Consider the following 21,524-nt stretch of genomic DNA (forward strand, 5'->3'; position numbering starts at 1 on the left):
AGCTGGTGAAAATAAATTTGTATTTATAAAACAGATAACCTCTGAGTATCTGCTAATGAGATGCGGGCCACACAAAATGGTGAGGACTCAGAAAAGAATCAAATATATTCATGGTCCTAAGAGACTTAATAATATCTAGGGAACAAGTCAAATGAACAAATAGAATGATATGTGCAAGGCATTGTGGGAGTGGGGGAAGAGAAGCCCATGGCACCCAATTCGGCCTGCATAAAATGGTAGGGACTAGGGTGGAGGAAAGTCTTCATAGAGAAGGTTAGGTTTGAGTTGAACTTGAAATATAAGTATTAATTAATCCAGCAGATAAGAAGAGAAGGAAATTACAGACAGTAGTGGTAAAATACAAAGGATCAGAAAACGTGGAAAACATGGTGAGTCTGGGGAACTACAAATGGTTTTGAAATGTTTGGAAAGCAGGCAGACTTGGTATTCAAACATACCAGCTAAGAGTTAGCTCCGAGCCCGGAGCATGAGTAGGGAAGGATAGATAGATAGGGGAAGAGAGAGAGAGAGAGAGAGAAAGAGAGAGAGAAAGGTAGGTACTTTCACTGAAGAAAAATAAATAAAAAATCGGAACTTTTCCTCCTGGCCGGGCTACTTTATTCTACCTAATATACTGTTTTTCTTCTCTAAGCAGATTGCCCCGGAATGTTCTTGTTGGATGCCATCTTGTTTAGTTTAATCCACTCTTCCTTGTTATTTTAACCTAAGCCCAGGTAATCAAGGCCAAGGTTTTAATTATCTCCAATATCAAGCAATATAGAGCTAGCAGTTATTTTAAAAGGTCCTTGGCTGCTGGAGAGCAAGAAGAGAAAACCAATGGGGTCTGTGCCCAGGAGTGTTTCCAGTCTGTGCTTCCAGCTCAGCATTTCTGGGGTACTTTACCAGGCTTTATAAAGATTTAGTTGAAAATCAACTATGGATTCCTCCTTAATTGGCTTGGCCAGGTTTAATCTGTTATTGGTCAAGCCAAGCTGGCTTCTATTATGCGGCGCACTGAGGATTTCCGGCATTGCTCTCATCCTAATGGAGGCTGGCTGTTTTTAGAAGTAAATCTTGGTGTTGATGAAGGCCCGTATCATTGTTTCCTCTGAAGTGAACCCAGAAGGACGCCTATCTGATACAGCATTTAGACCTTTAACTACAAAGAGCAGGTCCTGGATTTGGCATTTATATGCTAGATGATTATGCTTTGTTTTGGGTTCTTTTTTTATTTTTTAACTAAGATGAAACTTATTTGTTTGTACAATTTTGGGTTGATTTGTGGAAATGCTCAGTGTACTCAGTCCAAGCAGACAATACCTGCAGCAATGGGCTGTCTTCAGAGAGTGGCTGCTCTTGGCCCAGGCGACCCAGAGGAGGGGACGGGAATGTCTTGTCACTCCAGACCCGGCACCACTGGCCTTTGCCGAGCCCCTTCCCTTGATGTTGTCCAGTCCTGAATACACAGACTTATAAGGCCAGGGGAAAGGGAAGACACATCATGTTGCACAGTGAGGATAATTTATGGGCACTACTGGCATCATAAGTTGTTCATGTTGACAGAAGAGGGACAGGAGAGAGCCATGTCTGGAGAGTTTGCGAAGACAGAAAAAGCCAACCATCAGGGCAAGCCCAGAAGAGAGGGTTCAAGACTGCCTCTGCAGTTCATGCGAAAGGAAGGAGAACAGTGGAGAGTCCCATGTTCCCTATAATCTTGGAAGGACATTGGATTTCCAGGTGCCCTTTGCACGAGTGTGATGAAGACATGCTGTATACATTTACGGTCACTCAGAAGTAACCTGTCCCTTCCCCACCCCCATCAGTCACCTTGCCAAGCCCTTGCTGGGGCTTTGAAGAGTTTATACAATTTTGCCAGAGGATGTCACTTATGGAAAGAACATTTGCACTATAGAACTAAGCTCACTAGAATTAAGATCAACTTAGAACTCTATAAATAAAGATATGTTTATACACACACACACACACACACACACACACATGCATACAGGCATGCATTTTACTGGTTTTAGAAACCAGTCTAACATCTGTTTTACTTTGCTTGTTAATTCCATCCTTCTCTACCCGCTCCATCCCTACCCTACCCCAACTCTAAAGGGAATTCCTCAGCAAAGCCGCCTTTAAAAGATGCTATAGAGCCTGCATTTTGGCTCCCAGAGCTTATTAGTGAAGATTTCTCCTCCCAAACCCCTACTTCAATCCCCTTTGGCCAGCCAGCTAGCCACGCAGTCATTCCAAGGGCTCAACCTTGACAAATCTGCACCTAGTGGCTTTAGTCTTGCCACTAACCGGCACCTGCCAGTCTCCTAGGGCCTGCTGAGCATCCATTAGGCACAAGGTCGATGGCAGTGACAGGACTGTATTGGCCAGAACAATCACCCACAACTGTAACCCAAGCATACTGCCAGATTGTGCTGTCATTCCACGCAGATTCTCTTTCTTGAAACTTCTACTGTGGTTAGGCTATGAGTCTGTGAACTTCTATTTTTTTTTTTTTTTTTTTATTTTTAGGTCCTGGTTTTTCATTCTTTTTTTGAATATTCTAGAATCTTGAAGCTCGTCCAAGAGACAGAATCACAGCATCATAGCAAATCAGACCTGGAGGGAATTTAAACCATTCTCTTCAATGAGGATGCGGAAGCTCATTGAAACAGAGAATCGGCCAAGGACATATGGTCAGAGAGAAACGTATCCAGGGCTAGCGGTCAGGCCTCCTGACTCTCATTCAGTACATACACCTCGAAGTTGTGTCTGTTTAGTTTATAGGTATGCGTATACATTGCAGCCATCTGTATGTGTCGATTTTTATTCTAACAAGATTAAAAGTACACTTAACAGTTATTAAGTGGCAGACATTGTTCTAAGCACTTTATATGTGCAATATCATTTGCCCTTATGACAACCCTGAAGGGGGGGAGGGTGTCTTATTATCATCATTCATTTACAATTAAAGTAACTGAGACACAGAGAAGGTAAATAGCTTGCCCTTAGTGTATAGGGAAGTCTTATTAAATGGTGACTTTCCTGGGACTCAGGACTGTGTTTGCATCAGCAAATATGTACTGAGCCTCTGGAATGGATGAAGCCCCCATCTTTCTAGTGGGAAATAATGACAAGTAAGTAGGTGGATCACAACAGCACGCAGTGGTGATTGCAACAGGCATCCACGGAAGGAGGAGGGAGGAATGAGCTTCGCTAATAGCCTGGGGGTGCATAGAAGTTTGCTAGCTGAAGAATGAATGTGTGTGCGCAAATGAATGGAAGGACCTAATGTGTTCAGAGAAAAATCAGGAGAGTGAGAAGTTCAGAGTGCCAGAAGCAAGATGGCTGTGGGGGACATGCTGGGAGATGGGGCTAGAGAGGCAGGTGGGGAGCAGATTGGAAAGTACCTGTTAAAGTACCTGTGTCCCAAGATAAGGAATTTAAATTCTATCCAGTAAACAGGGGGGAGCCAACAGAAGTTTGTAGGGATAGGGAAGTGGCAGGATCAGGGCTGAAGAGGCTTTAGAGCAGAGGAAGACTGGGGACAAAGGACCAGGGAGGAGGTTGCTGCAACGGCCCAGGCGGAAACGGTGAGGGCCTGGACGCTTTACAGCCGTCTGATGGGCACGAGCCGCCACCACTCGGTTTGTCACAGTGCTTTCATGGCTTGCACTGCTCTCTTTAATCCAGTCTTCCTGGGACTACAGGCCTGTAGTTCAAGACTAAGTGTGGGTGCTCGATACGGAGACTTCCTTAGCGCCCGCCGCGAACGGGCTCGTGCCCTCCCTCCTTCGGTGCTCCGCTGTCTCTGGCACATTCCTCCTTTTCCCTCAGCACACATAAAATCTTGTTGCACATCCTCGTGTCCGTATCTCCTGCTTACACCCAGCTCCTTCAAGGCAGAAGCAGACCTTTGCCTCCTTACGTACTTGGCACAGTGCCTGACATTTACTGAGCTCTCAATAAATGTGAGATGAATGAATAAACTTTCTAAGTAAAGGCAGTGACTATGGATATGGAAAGAAGAGGCCAAATTTGGGACATGGTTTTTAAAATTACATCAGGGTTTGCAAAACCATGGCCCAGGGGCCAAAGCCAGCCCACTTTCTTTGCTGCTTGTGTAAATAAGGTTTTGTTGACCAAGCTCATTTGTCTACATTTTCTCTATAGCTGTTTTCATGCTACAATGGCAGAGTTAAGTCATCATGGCAAGACCAGATGGCCTGCAAATGCAAAAATATTTACTATATGGACTTTTGCTGGAAAAGTTTGTCGACCTCTGAGTTAGGCGACCATGAACAGTGACTGGAGATAAAGGGTCTCAACTTCTTCTTTTCTCCTATCTCCTCACTGTGCCTGATACAGCACTTTATTCCCAAGCGATGGCATTGACCGATGGGCCTGAAGGGACTGAGAAAGAAATACTGTGGGGCAGGAAGGAAAGGGAGCCTAAGAGAGTGAGGTGGAAAAGAGACTCCATAAGACCAGGGTCATAAGCTGCAAGGCAGAATTGATCTAAACCGTGCTTCTTCCTGGTGAAGCTCCTCATGCTTATGCTCTCTTTTAGTTGTCCAGTTTGGCTTCGTCACCCTCTTTGTGGCCTCCTTTCCTCTGGCACCTGTGTTTGCCCTCCTGAACAATGTTATTGAAGTGCGGCTCGATGCAAAGAAGTTTGTCACAGAGCTGAGACGACCAGATGCTGTGAGAACCAAAGATATCGGTATGTCCCCTACTTAGAGTCTGCGGCAGGCCCATCCCCACCACCACCCTCATGGTGTTTCAGGGATCGAGGGCTACAGGGAAGCCCTTTCCTCTTTACCCCAACAAGCTCCTCATCCTCAGATCTGCAGGTGCTGGGAGGCCTTCGGGAGGCCACATCGTTCACTTTTCTTGTCCCCCTGGTAACCTAAGCCTCTCCAGATGAGCCCACTCCTGGGGGGCCCAGCAAACCTCCACAGGGACTATGCCTGCAAGGCATCACCCTGAGCCACAGAGTTGTCATCACTGGGCTGAGGGCGGGAGTGAGCGAGACGTTCTCCTTTCTGTCTTACAGGGATTTGGTTTGACATTCTCTCTGGAATCGGCAAGTTCTCTGTTATCAGCAATGTAAGTGCTTACGTCCATAATGCCACAGCTCTGGGGCGGGGGGGTGGGGGGGGCTTTCCAGAGAAGTTGAGGACTTCAGAGCAGGAAACCAGCCCTTGGTACCTCCCAGCCTTTTCCATTTGGAGCTTTCTTTAATACAGCCTCTGGTTAACAGTGCATACAAGCCTTCTAACTCATCATGCCGTTGCCAGAGCTGTGCCACTTAACTGTTAATTTCACCAAGAGAAAGAAGGAAAATTACAACCAGAATGCATACCTTTGCCTTAAGAATAAAAATCAGATCTTTCTTCAGAGCCAAGAATAATGAGGAAAGAATTCCGTGTATCTATTTATCTCTTTCCTTTCTTTTCTACTCCTGAGCTAAACACTACCTGGAGCCTTGCCCAGTCTGTACTTCTTAATTACGGTTCCTCCAAGTTGTCGATGCAAAGTCTTAATTATCCTTGTGGACTCTGGCCCTGTGTAGGTGAAGATAAGACACAGAAGAAGAGGGGTCCCACCTGTCGTGGCCTCCTTAACTGCCTTGCCAGACGTGTCCACATTTCAGAGTAAATCCTGCTGGACTCAAGCCAGTAGCTCCTTTTGCTTCCATGCCCTGTAGAGATGGTGGCCATGCAGGGCCTCCGCTTCCATCTCCCAAGAAAATATCAGCCAGCTCAGTGCATTCCAGGAAAGCCACAGCCCATTATCCCTTGGGAGAGAAACACTGATTCTGGCTGTGATCTGGTTCCCTATTAAGAACACGTAAACTGGCTGGAGAGGTGTGAGGGGTTGCAGAGAGAATTAGCACATTGCATTTTGAGTGTTTGATATAGGGAGCACACATTTTGAGGCTGAGAATAAGGTACAATTTGGAAAACAGATCAATAGCTACTTTGGAGTTGTGTCTACCCCAAAGAGGCCCTGAGTAGTAGCACTTTCTGTCTATGATTATTACGAGTATGTTACTCGTTCTCAAATACGGTTATTAGCCATCCACACTCATTTTGAAAACAATACCTAAACTTTATTTTTAAAAAGGGCTTTAATTGTTGGTGTGGAATACAGTATAAACACTTGCCAAAAAGATTTAAGATTTTCTTTGCAGAAAGTACCTCCACATGCAAACATGCAATCTTTCATTTGTTGTTTGGTTTGCTCTGTAGACATTTATAGAGCGTTTAGATATGCCAGATGCTATGTTGGGTGTGTGTGGTTCCTTCCAGCAGGACCCCCTCATTTCCCCTCTGTGTCTCACTTTTCCTAAGTCAAATGAGTGAAAGAACCACTTCCATTATGTGACGTGCCAAAAAGTGGCAAGATATGGTGATCAAATTAAGGGAATTATGGAACCATATCCTTGTTATTTCTGGTGTCACTCAGGGGTAGAAGTACATGGTCCTTGCCCATTGTACCTCAGTGGCACTCTCATCACTATTGGTTATTTTCTCAGAAAATCTTCCCCTCTGCCTTGGCTTAGCCAACACTGATGGCAATTCAAATATTGTGGATGCGATTTATTCCCTCCAGCACTAAATGGTCCAAAATGGCTTAGCATCCTTTGCTGTAGTGGTTGTAATTTAATCTCATGACAGCCACTGTCTTGTGGACTTGCTTACACGTATCAAAGATGGAAAATCCAGGTACATAAGCTGCATGAGCTGAGAGATAAGGACTTCTGTATCAATCAGAGTAGCACCTCTGGATGGGCAGTCCAAGAGGGGGCAGTCAGCCAGATAGACCTTGTGCCACCCGGACAGTATCCATCCTGACTTTTCTTCAAGCGCTTGTGGTTCTGTTCCTCAGGCTTTCGTCATTGCCATCACCTCCGACTTTATCCCCCGCCTTGTGTACCAGTACTCCTATAGTCACAACGGGACTCTACATGGCTTTGTCAACCATACTCTCTCCTTTTTCAACATCAGCCAGCTGAAGGAGGGAACGCAACCCGAAAATTCACAGTTCGACCAGGAGGTTCAGTTTTGCAGGTAAAGTAATCGCAAGGAGGAGGGCAGCACAGGACTTGAAGTGGTAGATCCAAGTAATTGTCTGGATGACCTAGGCTTAGATCATTGTCCTTTTACTCTGTCTCCTACCCCACCCCAATCACTATAGACCCATTTCCGTGAATCAACAAATATTTATTGAGTGCCTTTTCTTAGATACTATGGAATAGACAAAGAAGTATATAGCCTTGTCTTTATCACTGAGGAGTTTATAGTCTGATTGGGAAGAAAAGAAGCAGAACAGATAGGAAATAGCAGGTTATTTAGTGATTATATGTAGCACGGACCATGGACATTGTGAATATTCAGAGGAGAGGGAAATTGGTGTTGGCTAAAACAGAGAGGTAGGCTTTTTGGAGGGGCCACAAGTTGGTCCAGGACAGAAAGAGAGAGTATCCTAGATGGGGAGTCAGTGTGGGCAAACTCATGGGGGTGGGGATGAATCTGGGGTGTTGGATAAACACTTAGGGCTAGCAAGGAGAGTTCTTAGGAGATAAAAATAGGGAATAATATAGGAAATACAATGTATGTAGAAACTCCTAGGATAATATAAGCCAAAAACATTGTTGAATTTTAATAGATAGGATAAAGTAGATAGTGGGAAATTTTGAAATCTTACAAGAATTATAATGTGATGTAATGGGAAGATATTGACTTTTTTAGTGCCAAGGAAGGAGGGATAGGTAGGCTTTGGAAAAATTACCTGGTCTAAGAGAGGAAGATAAACTAGAATTGGGGAAACTCAGGGAGGGCAGCTGAGCTGCTGTATCATTCAGACATTAACCATGGTGGGCACAGACCAGGGCAACGACAGAGGAAGGGAGAAGTTGATGAGCTGTCTCATATAACGTATTGCAAAGTTGGTGACAAGAGACATAAGAGAGAATAGGAGTCAAAGATATCTTCAAAGTTGGACTGAAGTCAGAGGACTAGGAAACTGTGAGTCCATTGAGGAGATGGGGAAGATGCTAAGAGAGTGTGATTTTATGGTACATATGATGAATTTGATTTCAGTCATGTTGCATTTAAAATAATGGTCGGAAATCTAAGAGGAAGCTTTCACCTAACTTCTAGACACACTAAGCTGGAATTTCAGAAAGGTCCGGGTTAGAGTCATAATAGAAAATCATCAGCACACTATTTATCTAAAAGGGCAAATAAAGAGAAGAAGAACAGAGAGGAATAAATTATTAAACTCTTTTTTATCCTGGTTAAATGACAGTCCCCATAAAGGACTTAATCAAAGATTGTACCTCATTAATTTAAAAAAATAGAACACTACCTAAAATAAAAACCCATGAAAAAGTATTGCTAGAAAAATGTGGGGCTCTATTGTACCATCCTCAATAATGTCTGATGCAAAAGCTACAGATGACTCCCTTGAAGAAGCAGTGTTTCAGCTGTGTTTGCAGCAGTGATGACCCTTAGCAAATCCGTTGTGCTTACCCACCTGGGACACCTCGATATTCAAGATCAGCCATTTGTAAGATGGTGGCTGCTTAAGTTCAGTTTCACAGCCTCAGACCACCAAAGAGAGAAAACAAATTGGTCTTCCCAATTCAGATAGCTGAGTTAAACAACTTGACCTATTTGTGATTTAAATAGAAGGGCCTTCTGGTTCCAGGAGCAATAACTTTAGGGTTCAACTCTAGCAAACCAAGACAAGACTCAAAATCAGAGACCAGATCTAAGAATAGATGAGAAAATTTATTCATAGATATCAATTTATGTCAGCCTATATGGTTCAGAAATTTTCACATCTGGTGCTGTAAAGACTCTGGCTCTTAGACTAAAGTCATATGCAGGCCAATTTGCAACTGGACTATGCACTGTCCAGGGGCCACTCCTCCATATGTCTGGAGTGCCAGACTGTCCATGGTGCTGGATTGAGGTCTTCAGATCCAAAAGACATAGTTCCACTGCATGGAGAGTCTGTACCAGCTCCAGGCCTTTTCTGGTAGCATCTCGATCTGCTCCAGCAGGATCTGTGAAATTAGCCAACAGGTTTACATTAAATAAGCAGGCACTGAAAAGTGAGACTATCTAATCATGTTTATAAGTGGAAGGTACCATAACGGTCATCTTCTTGAAACTCTCCATTCTACATAGAAAGAAACTTGGGAAGTTGAAGAATTATCCAAGATTACAGAGGTTTCTAGCGTGACAGATCCTGAAGTAAAACTCACATCTATCTAAGAACACAGACTTCTACCCTCACATGCTGTGGGGGAGCAGCGCCAGTGTGACTTACTGTGTGGGGAGGCAAGGCTAACACTATCCGCTTTTCCAATCAGTCTAGAAGCACATGTCTGTCCAGAACACTAAAGTTCTCCGACTTTGCCCCTGACCATCAGATCCTCCAGTAACACATATGAATATGCTTTCCAGATATATCAGTGGCTTAATCTGGCTTAAATACAAAAAACTTTAATGACGCCCATACTGAAAGTTGAGGGTGGGCCTAATTTTAGGCAAGGGTTAATTCAATCACATCTGCTCCAACCAAATCTTTCTCTCCTAACTCCATTCCAGTTGATGTTGATTGTAGTTTCAAGCTCTATATCACTGCCAGCAGCTATAGGCCAGTATCATATTGAGTCCAGTGAGAAAAACTACCTCTTTTCCAGTGACCCCAGCAAAAGTCTCATTGCATCTCCTTGACTAGGATCAGTATGCATGCCCTACCTGGAACCCATCTCTGTAACCAGAGGAATGCAATGCTCTCCATGGCCTTTGGGGTAGGAGTTGGGGGTGAAATCATCTCCAGTGAAGCGTGTGTTTGCCAAGTAGGAGGTAGTTCCCTAGTAAGAAGTCAAAATGAATGAATACCACTCAGCCAAAATAACAAATGCCCAGGATACCAGATATTAGTACACATGGATCAGATTGAGCTTTCTTGTATCTGCCTTCAGAGTCACGGCGTTTTCCAGCCAGTCATAAAGCCTTGTTAACTCTTTCCATTGTTTTCATGCAAGTAGATGGAATCATGGCTTATCTGTGGCCTCTTTTTTTTTTTTAATTCTGCCACTGTGTGGCAGAATTATCAATGGATGCATACATAGGAAGTGCATCCTATATTTCTACCAAGAAAACGTATTCACAGAAAATAGATTATTCCAGAATCAAACCAAAATGAATTTTAGAGCATCTGATCATTTTTTTCCTTATTTAGTACCAGTGAGGATTATAGGTTCATTATGCAACTGTTTTTGAGGCCTTACTGTCGGCTCGGCATGGTGATACAACAGGGCACAAAACACAGTGCCTCCCTCAAGGAGTCTAGATAGAGAAGATGAGTAAGTTAATAAGCAAGTAAAATGTAGTTTTACTAATTTACAATAGGGTCACCACAGAGAGCTCTAAGAGCCCTGAGGACGGAGGCCATGCAGCTCACCCAGCCGTAAGTGTGCAGGGGGAGCTTCAAGGGAGGTGAAACCCGAGGGATGGACAGGACAAGAGTGGCCAGAGAGAATAGCTAGTTGGAACTCATTCACATGACCAAGCCAGCCTGGGTGGTGACGGGGTTGGGGGGAGTGGTGGTGGATGATAAAGGGGGTGTCCAGTGGAGAAGGAGGTCCAGGGGGAGCAGTGCATTCCAGATGGAGGGGCTAGTTCACGCTCAGTGGTCGGGGCTGGAGTGAGAGGGGTCAGCTGTGAGAGATGAGGCTGGAAGAAAGCACAAAAGCCAGAGCAAGTAGGGCATGTTGGTCACTTGGAAGTGTGTGGATTCCCGCTTAGGGTAGCACAGAGCAGCAGAGCTCAGACTTTTCCTTGGTGTTATCTCTGATCACAGTGCGAAGACTAGTGGGTTACATTTACAATAAAGAGCTACCCTACTCTAACGGGTAAGCGGATGTCTAGAGAACAGGGTCAGCGCATCATCTAGATAGAACCGATCAAATAGGTGTAAATTGCAGGCTACGTTTCCTAGATGGGCGAGAGTTGTTGATAGAAATCTCTATCTAAGATGGGTCCTGCTCAATGCAGGCTGTGTAAACTTGTCTGCGTCATCAGATTATCTGGGGATTTCAGAAGCAGAGGCCTAACCTAATGATGTCTTTGTAAGCTAGAAATTGTCAGTGGCTGAGAAATAGAAATGAAGGAGAGAGAGAAAGAGGGAGGAAGAAGAAGAAAGGGGGAGGGGAAAAAAGTGGGGCGTGTGTGTCGGGGTTGGGGGAGAGAGAGGAAGGGAGGGAGGGAGAGAGAGAGAAGGATTGATTGATTGAAATTGGGAATGGGGAAGGGACTGTGTGAAAGAGATTGTGAGAAACAGAGACAGTTCTGTATCTAGCCCCAAAGCCAGCATTTAAAACCTCTTCCATGGTGGGAAATGAAGTTTGCCCTGATTTTCTGGCAAATAGTGTTGGGAACTCGATGACCCTTCTTATTCTTAGTTTTCAGTGACCTCTGGAGATAAATGTGGTCAAGTAAAACTGAGGTCTCCAGCTCCGACTCGGCCTCGCCAGGGAAGAGGTATCTTAAAAATAGCAATAAAAGTTAGGACAAGTCTCTGGCTGCCCAGTTGAGATACATTCCCAGCATTTTTGAAGCAACATTGGCCTCAGCCATCTAACCGCTCTGGCAGGGCTGCTCCATAAACAGTCCTGTGACGTCAATCTGCAGACATGATTAGTGGCCATTTGACAAGGTCGACCGAGCACTGCGTCCTGGAGGATGGATGGCAGCTTGGGCTCCCATCTCTGCCGGAAGGGAGCAGAAAGATCAGTGGGGCAGGGCCTGGCCAGGGATCTGGGTCCCAGAGCTGGAAGAGCAGACCTGAGCATGGTCAACCCAATGGTCTCTTTGGAGGTGCTGAGCCTGCAGAAACAGCATCTTTGAGTGGTTCCTGCTGGGTTTTATACAGGGCTTAAGTTTTTCACATCCCAAGGTCCTGTAAAAGTCTTCAAAGAGGTAAGTTCCCTTCTAGCCACGGCTGCCTCTTATCTGCTTTTTGCTGAGGTAGAGTCAGCTTTTCCGATTATTGCCTTTCCTGATCCTTATCAACTACTGGGTTGACATGGTTCTCATTAATTCCCAACTGCCTGTACTGTCTTCCGAAGGCCAAGCTTAGAAGGCAGCTCAGATGGTATGAAAACATTGTACGTAATTGTGTTCAGCATTAATATAACATTAATTTCCATTAGGATTATTAAAAAAAAATTTTTTTGACATATCGCTATTTGGAATTGAGAAATGCATTTCCTAACTGATTCATAATATAACTAAAATCTCATTTTTGAAAAATGATCGTTGATGACCACTCCTGGGTTTGTTATTTCGGCACCCTTCCAGCCCATTGTGATTTAGTATTATGATTAACTGTAGCACTGGTCACCCCCCGCAAGTGAGGCTGGGAAGGGGACATCCGAGCCAGGAGTCTCTCTCCCCTCTCCACACCTACATTTCCCAATGTGTAAAAAATAGGCCTTGGAATAAATAATCTCCGAAGAATCTTTTCCGCTTTAAAAAAAAAATGATGACACATGTAATATATTAATCTATTCCTATAACAATCCTAAGCATTACAGGCCACCACTGGGACTCTGTTTCACCTCCAACCTAACCCCTGCCCACTCCTATGCATCTTCCCAACAGTAACCGTTTGTGTGAATCTTCCTCAAATACATATGTGTGAATCTTCCTCAGACGTTCCCATGCATTAACACAAAATGAACTTGTAGAACCTTTAAGGTATTGTTTCATGGGTTTGTTTTATAATAATGTAATATATTTCATGTTAATGGGAACCTTATTTCTTTAGGTATTGTATAAGACCTGTGATTGTTCATAGTATTAGAGCCATCTAGATAAAATATTAATGCAATCTTAAAGCTAAAATATAATATTGATTTTTGTACCGGTTTCACTTAATGTACGCGAATCTGTCTCAGTTAACACTATAATTTTGTTCCTGAAGTCTCAGTATAAAAATGTATTCGGGTCAACAGAATATTGCTATTAATCACATTCTTCTTTTGAAATTATGACTTTATTATAAACATAATTATGTGTGTGTGTGTGTGTGTGTGTAGAGAGGCTCTCTTCTTAGCTCCCTAATCCTGTGTGTGTATATACATATGTACATATAAACTTATGTATGTTTGTATATATTGTATATGTTATATATATAAATTATGTATAATTTATAACATATAATTAATATGTTGTTTATATTAAGTATTAATATATAATTATAAATTATATTATATTTTATATAAATATGTTGAAACTATGTATTTAGATGTCTATAATAGGAAAAGAAGCTCTTCTCAGTCCCCACCGAGTCATTCTCTTCCAGAAGACACCATTTTGTCTATTTTCCTGTGGAATTCTCCAGAAATCACATTCACATGTTGTCTTATTTACCTTTCACTGTGTCTTCCCTTACTGTTCAGTGTACACACACACACACACACACACACACGTATGTGCTCACTTATTCATGGTTGGGGTGAGAGAGTCGGAGTGTGCACCGTCTACGTGCTCAGCACCAGGATGCACATTTTGTCGGCTCCACTTTGTGGATGAGGATGTTGAGGTCTAGAGAAGTGAAATAACTTCCTCAGGGCCTTACAGTTAGTAAGTGACATAGCCACTCCGTGCGCACACTTGCTTTGTAGACACTTCAGTTGTTTCATTATTGAAAAACTCTCCAAAGGGAAGTCTCAAAATTGGTGTTAAGGCTAAAAGAAAATAAAGGAGGACTGGATAGATGAGGGTGAGATCTAAGAACGGTTCCTAAAATTATATCCCCACACTTAAATCCTAGACAGCAGATGTCGGAAGTGACCAGATCTGATGGGTCACCAGTGCTTTGCTGCCCAGTGGGGCTGTGGGAGAACCGAGCTCCCTCAACCAGGGGAAAGGGTGTGGTTTGGGAAAGTATTTGAGTTGATGGGAACAGAACAGAAGTTACTTCCCACCAGCCTGAGGCTTGCCTGCTTTTACCTGGACACAGATCCCGAGACAAGCCCCTCACAGTCGTGGCACTGGCCTACTCTTTTGTATTCATATCAGCATCCTGGGAAACTTGGTGTGTCTGTGCTGGAGTACTCAGAAATCTTCCTGGGAAGCCAGGAGAAACTGGAGCAAGGGTGTATGTGCTCTGTTCTCTTTTAATCGAAGAGGTGTATTTCATAAGTTACCTTTGGTCAAAGGAGAAAGAATAGCTACTGTTTAGTGGGTCTGTATCTGATAGGTGGGATGGTGTGCTGGGTGACTTCACTGACATTTCATCTGCATTATAGACCTGTGAGATGGAAGTTGAGTCCCACATTATAGACTTCGGCCCTGACCGTCAGCACGTTAGGCCACTTGCAGAGGACATAGAACTGAAGTGGCGGGGGTGGCCTCTAGACACCTGACTATGAAGCCTATGCTTTTGCCTTGGACTTAGAAGCAAAACAGATGAAACAGACAACTGTCACCACAGGGGACACAATTAAGTCTGTTAGCCACTTTGTCTTTTGTGGACATTTCGAGTCTTAGTAATGATCTCTGTTTAATTAGTATCTTCTAGTTACTCAGTGAAAACACTTGATAAGCTTGACTTCTTAGGATGAAAAAAATTTTTTTGCATGTGACGCAATTCCATTTTTCTTATTACTGAGTAATAGTCCATTGTAGATATGTACCACATCTTTTTTTATCCACTCACCTATCAGTGCTCACCTAGGTTGCTTCTATATCTTGGCTATTGTAAACATGCTGCGATGAACAAGGGGTGCACATGTCTTTTGGAATCAGTGTTTTTGTTTTCTTTGGACAAATACTCATACATGGTATTGCTGGGTCGTATGGCAGCTCTCTGTTAATTTTTTGAGGACTCTCTATACTCTTTTCCATAGTGGCTACACCCAGAGTTCCCCTTTCTCCACATCTTCACCAGCACTTGTTATTTGCTGAGTTTTTCGATGATAGCCATTCTGAGGTGATACCTCATTGTGGCTTTGATTTGCATTTCCATGATGATTAATAATGTTGAACAACTTTTTATATGTCTGTTGGGCATCTGTATGTCCTCTTTGGAGAAACGTGTATTTGGGTGCTCTGCCCGTTTTTTGATCAGATTTTTTTTTTTTTTTGCATTAAGCTGTGTAGGTTCCTTATATATTTTAGATAGTAACTCCTTTTCAGAGATATCATTTGGACTATCTTCTCCCATTCAGTAGGTTGTCTTTTCATTTTGTTAATGATTTCCTTCCCTGTGTTTTTTTTCTTTGCGATCCTTTTCTTTATGAATTTACTCTGAGCTCCAGCTCTGGGGCAGCAGATCAAAAGCTGCCAGGGATGAGTGGGAAGGAACTAAACTGTCTGGCTTCAGGGTGAAGGCTGGAGGGTCAACCTTCTGCCAGAGAGAAGCCTGGCAGAAGCCACCGTTCCCCCGGCGAGCCCTCCCCCACCACAGCATGCAGAGGCAGGCGGGCACCGTATCTGAGATTGATGAAATTTTACTTTAAATTATGAAATCTGAATTTATATTGGAATGTAAACAACCCATCATTTACCTGCTGGCAGAGGCTTACTGGAATCAATGTTTTTCTAACTATGAGTCATGGTTCATTAGTAGGTTATCCATGTAATGGGTCATGATCAGCATTTTAAAGAACAGAATAGGACAAAATAGGATAGGAGAGGGTAAGATGATAGGATCAGATCGGATAGGATAGGATAGAAAAATACCGGTGCATTGCACACAGCAAGGGTAAATATGTTTCCTGTAATTTTTATTTCAGTGACATATATTTATATGCACATTAATTTAAAATGTATTTCTTACTACTGTAGGTCACAGGTTTTAAAAACTTATCTTTGGAAAGAGAAATGTGAACAGATGCACAATTTATTAAATAGCATACCATTCTTTTCAGTGGATAACTTGCCCTGTAGTTCCTAACAGAGCACCCTGAGTCCATCGACACAGGGATATTTTCAAGTAGAGTTTTCTGGACATATCTGTGTTCATCTTTCCCAGATCCTTGATTAGATAAATGTGCCTATTAGATCCAAAACATGTTTTGGACACTCAGGGAAGGCAAAGTGACATTTCCAAAAGCTATGTGAGTTAGTAGTAGAGGTGGGACACCAGAATTTGATTATTTATGGATTCTTTTCAGACTGGAAAAAAGCAGGGTGAGCAATGGCTCTCATACTGAGGTCAGTGAACATCTGTTCCTTCATAGATGGAGCTAGAGAACAAGGGAAACAGACCGATTACAGCAAAAGGGATGGGGCTGGACCCAGGGAAGGGTTTCTCTGTGCCAAGGAGTGAGCATGTGTGTAGCAACCCTCCTTGGAGGTCTTGAGAAGAGTAAGATCAATTCCCCTCTGCCATGGGGTCTTTTGCAGGGCAGCAAGTGGGTAAGGAAGCCTGAGTTTTTTCCCGCTTCAAGATGTCCTTATTCCTTTAGCCACGCTCTCCCTCTCTCCCATTAGCAAGCATAATTGAAGCTGGCCGTGTTTCTGTCCTCAGCCACGGATGGATGTGATGAATGCTGTGGTGTTTTGCTGGGCTGCAGTTAGCTTTGCTTTTCATCCGAATGTCAAACCAAGCCTGCAACAGCTGTGATCAGCTGTTGGAAGAGGGGGAGTTGGGTGGGAGGGGCAGCTCCTGGCCTCTTGCCCAGCCCTAGTCGAATGCTTAGTGTCCCTCTCTCAGTTTGTCTCTTTCTGTGGCTGACTCTATCTCTAAGCCTTTTTCTATCTTTTCATGTGCATCTCTTTTATAGGCTTCCCCCTCCCCCCTTCCTTCCCTCATCTCTCCTTGGGCAATTGGGAGCCACCATGCTTCGACATGAATCCTTCAGAGCAGCTGGTGCTTTTAGGGCTGGGGAAGCTACAGAGAGTACCCACTTCTTAATTCCTCACCCCACACTGCAGCTGGTGGTAAGGTGCTCTGTGATGACAGGAGAGAAGCTTGAATTCAGCCAGACTTCGATTCTCATCTTGACTCCACCACTTGCTGATCATGAGATCTTGGCCAAGTACTCAAACTTCTCTGAGCCTCAGTTTCCTCTTGTATTACACGGGTATATCAGTGCCTTCCCGAGGATACTGTTGTGAAGATTAAATGAGAAAACTTCCAGAAAACTTCCTTGCTCATAAATGGAAACATACTGCCTGTTAGCGTATGTTCATTTCCCTTCCTGGCTCCTTCTCAGACAGAGTCCCCACCTTGCCCTCCTTGGTGGCTGTGCACCCCGCATGGTGTCCTGATGCCACCCCACCTCTCCCTTCAGCCCAGGGCTTGCTTGCTTTTACTGAGCATCAAAGCCTTGTTGAATTCCATGGAGGAAACAGTTTCATGAAGGGTCATAATTCTTCTGGTACCAGCTTTTGTAATTATTCCAGTCTTAGAAAAAAGTGAGTCTGAGAAAATGAGCCATTTTTCATAGGAGTCATTGCAGGATGGGATGGGGGTAAAAAGGCAATGGGGAGGATAAACCCTGACCTCTCCTTGGATCTGAGAAGGAGGCATGAGCTCACGTCACACACTGACAATTCGTTTTTTAAGCAGCACAGACAAATCATAGAGATGGTTCATAAAAGAGGATGATACGGATCAATCGTGACTATTACCACCAGCCCTCCCCACCTAAATTCACTCAGCCTTTAACTTGGTCACAATCCACAATCAGCTTTTCTCTGGGTACAAGAATGTAGCCATCAAGTGGGGCCAGCCCCTCTCATGGCCATAGTCCCAAAGCAAATGCCTAGGGATGAAGCCCAGGATTGTCGCTGGCACCTATATCTTCACTGAGCCCATGGGCTGCAGAGAACTGTATGAGAGTTTATGGGTCTCCCCTCCCCTCTAAGGCCTATTAGTGAGTGGGAGTCAAGATGGACTCACCACCCTGGGATCCTCTCATGATTCTTGAGGCTCCTCTGGTAGGAGAATCTAGACACCAGAAGAAGCTTTGAGAATGTTGGAGAGAAAGAGTAGGAAAAGGTATTTCTAGTTTGACATTGGCTTTTTTGGACTTTGGTCCTTTTATTCCATGGACGCTTATTGGTTGGGCCATGGATTCCTCCTCTTTAGGCCCCCTATTTCCCAAGTCTGAAAGTCAAGGGCTTGCATGCTGCTTTGACCTCAGAGGTTTTCCTCAGAGAAGTACCCCTCTTCCCTCCATTTTTCCTCAATCTTAACTCCACATTTCTCTTTGGGCAGGTTTAAGGATTACCGAGAGCCGCCATGGGCCCCAAACCCATATGAGTTTTCCAAACAGTACTGGTCTGTTCTGTCCGCCCGTCTGGCTTTTGTCATAATCTTCCAGGTGAGTCCTTCGGATAAAGAATAGCCAATTGGAACCCAAGCTGTGAGAGTAAAGACAGCCATGTCTCCTCGCCCGCCCCTCATCTCCAGGTTTTCATGGCACTTTGTGATTCAAAGGGCCTTGGCGTGTGTCATGCAGAGCGAGTGCCCTCTGGGTGAGGCAGGAAGCACTCTCCAGAGGGCTTCCATTAATTGATGGATTTGCAGAAAGACTAAAACACAGAGTAAGATTACAAGGCAGATGTAGAGTACATTGCAGAGCGGAGATAGCGTCCCATTTAAACCTCAGACAACAAAGGGAAGTAGGAAGAGCGGTGGAAACCAGAGTCTCAGCTCTAATGCAGACAAGCAGCCCCACCGGAACCTTTCTCCTAGCCCTCTCGGCTGGCTCCCTCTTTTGTTGGTGATGTTTTGAGCCCCTGAGACATCTGGCGGGAAGGGCCCAGAGCCATCCTGCCATCCCTGAATGAATAGCAAACTTGAGCCCAGTGATTCCTATCGCGGACAATAGCAGCAGCTCCAATTGCATCTCCGAGATTCTCTGAGCACGAGGCCCCAGTTCCCACTCGGGGTCCTGCCCGTCTTCAAGCCGCGCTGGAGCACAAGCCCAGATCCTGTTCTCATAGACTTGCTCAGGCTTTTGTACTCCCTGAAGGCCAATCTCTAGAGGGCTCTAAAATATCCTGCCCCCAACCCCAGCCCAGGAAGTGGAGAAGCCCACTGGCTAGTCTTTCACCTAAAGAAAACAGCCATTCTTCCTCTGGAGAGATGGGGCGATATATTTGAAAATTTGCTCAGACGGCCCCCTGCTGCCCCACCGGCAGCAGTCTCCTCGCTTTACCATATGTCACCTGTAACATTCACACTGGAAAGAGTTGGTTTAAAAGAAGAGCGTATAACTTGAAGCAACTCTAGATTACCTAAGGCAGCCAGGAGCCTCTGGAAGCAGCAGTCAGTTCCCAAAGCCTTCTGCTGGGCTCCTAGGAGCATGCAGGGTTCAAGGTCAAGCTGTGCATGGGTTTAGAGCATGGAAGACAACCGTGCTCTGTCATCTCGATGTGGGTTCCATCACTGTTCTGTGTTTCAGAGGGGAGAAGACACATGACCATATAACTGTCAGGCAGAGAAGAATACCACAGTTGGAGGAGTTATTGGGAGGGTGTCGGCGCAGGTGGCTTGGGAATGGGAACCAGATCATCAAAGCAGCGAATGAACAATCACTGGGCCACGCTGGCGCTGTTATAACGTATTCACCCGCTTTAACAGAAAATGCTCCCAGGGAAATGTTGTCTTATCCTACCTGTATTTACGAGGGAGGAGATGTGGCTCCGCAGACAGAAGAAAGCCAATCACAAGTGTAATGGAAAGTTAGAACTGGTAAAGGAGAGCCGGAGGCAGGGGACCCAGACAGGCCAGGGCCACCAGAGTGGCCGGAGTGGAAGGGAGAGCAGGATGTGGTAAATGTGAGTGACAGGTGAGTCTGGCTGAGCCCAGAATTCAGTGCGGACACCAGAGGCCCATCTCTGACATGGAGGACAGAGGGTCGGGTGCAAGGAAGAGAGACGCAGCTGGCTCAGTGAAAGCCCTGGAGAGGCCATTGGGCCTCGTGGCCACTTCCCAGGAAGCTCTGAAACAGGGGCCCTGGAGGCTTTGAGGCCAAGAAGCCAGAGCAGAGCACGTAAGATGGGCTGGAGGAGGGGAAGATACCATGGCTAACACTTATGGAGACCCCCTATGTCTTCTCTACCCGGGACATGAGGACCCCGAAGGCAGTTATGCATGTTGGCTAAGATCCCCCGCCAGCAAGCAGCAGAGCCAGAATACACACAGAGGCATCTGCTCCTGGGTCTGTGCTCTTCACCGCTGCACCCTGCCGCCAGCCCCGCGGCCACCATGGTCACACTGACGGCCAGAGGTGGACGGTGGCACACCAGTGTTCCCAGCCAGGCCTCTCCTCTCAACTCTCTCCCTCGCTTTTGGCAGAACCTGGTGATGTTCATGAGCGTCCTCGTGGACTGGATGATCCCAGATATCCCCACGGACATCAGCGACCAGATCAAGAAAGAAAAGAGCTTGTTGGTGGACTTCTTCCTGAAAGAGGAGCACGAGAAGCTAAAGCTGATGGATGAGCCGGCCCCCAGGAGCCAGGGAGCGGGGCATCAGAGCAGGAGGAGCCGGGCGGCCAGCTCGGCACTCTCGGGACGAAGCCAGCCGGGCAGCATGGCGTCCTCGGGGTCTCAGCACACCAACTCGGGGTCTCAGCACACCAACGTGTGAGCGAGTCCGCCCCACCGCCAGAGGGCGCTGCAGCTGAGAGACCTCGCACGAGCACGTCTGCGCATCCACATGGTGCGGTGTCCGTCCTCCGCCCGGATCTGGCCTGCGGGGTCTTGTCGAAGGGTGTGAGTGTGAAGAGAGGGAGAAATTAGAGCAAGTGAGAGAATGTGTGTAGGAAGGAAGAGAAATGATGCTGCTTCTCGGAAACTTCAAGCTTAAGTTTCTTTTAGGTCCCCTTTTGAGTTGTATCCTTTTGGGGGGATTGGCACCCTGTTTTGAGTTTATCAGTGAAAGAATCGAGTCTCTGTATCCCGGAATTCCCAGGCACCATGAGCCTTCCCTATGTTCTCTCAGGTCCCCTCTCATTTCAGGCAGCCCACAGGCTATCACGGAAGCACAGTCAGGGCCCTGTTCTAAGGCCCATCATAAGCGGCCACCGACCCCCTTCCCTTCATCACCCTGAGAAAACCCTCTGAGTTACTTACAGCTGGGGCTGTCATAGCCTCGGTGGATGCAAATTATGTTACAGGACTGATTGCTGTGGCCCCTGGACCTGATGGAGAGCAGCAAAGGTTCAAACCTAGGCTTGTCTTCAGTTCATGTCATGGGGATGCTTTGAGCTAAATGCAATTAACCATCATTTTATGCAGATTAAGATTTAAAATAATAAAATAAATGGAAACATTCTTTATAAAAGTGCTTCTCCTTGTCTTCAGTTCTCTCTGTCTCTGTCTGTCTCTCTCTCGCTCACTCTCTCTCTTTCTCTTTTCCACACACTCCCAACCAATATTTGTTGAGTATCTATTTTGTGCCAGGCATTGTTCTCAGACTAGAGATACGTGAGACAAAATCCCTGCCTCTTGGAGCTTAAGTTCTAGGGAGAG

General features: G+C 45.2%; 1 protein-coding gene across 3 annotated transcripts in view; it reads left to right on the forward strand.

Annotated features, from left to right (window-relative positions):
* Positions 1 to 21,312, forward strand: part of ANO2 (anoctamin 2) — a 291,146-nt gene extending 269,834 nt beyond the window's left edge. For all 3 annotated transcript variants that reach the window (XM_016162765.2, XM_016162764.2, XM_016162767.2), the window contains 5 exons: positions 4,568 to 4,720; positions 5,054 to 5,106; positions 6,892 to 7,073; positions 18,259 to 18,364; positions 20,347 to 21,312. In XM_016162765.2, coding sequence (XP_016018251.2) covers positions 4,568 to 4,720; positions 5,054 to 5,106; positions 6,892 to 7,073; positions 18,259 to 18,364; positions 20,347 to 20,640 — 788 coding nt within the window. In that variant the 3' untranslated portion in view covers positions 20,641 to 21,312. The remainder of the gene's footprint in view (positions 1 to 4,567; positions 4,721 to 5,053; positions 5,107 to 6,891; positions 7,074 to 18,258; positions 18,365 to 20,346) is intronic.
* Positions 21,313 to 21,524: the final 212 nt, after the last annotated feature.

This window comes from Rousettus aegyptiacus, unplaced genomic scaffold (assembly GCF_014176215.1).
Source record: "Rousettus aegyptiacus isolate mRouAeg1 unplaced genomic scaffold, mRouAeg1.p scaffold_m13_p_2, whole genome shotgun sequence".
Lineage (NCBI taxonomy): Eukaryota > Metazoa > Chordata > Mammalia > Chiroptera > Pteropodidae > Rousettus > Rousettus aegyptiacus.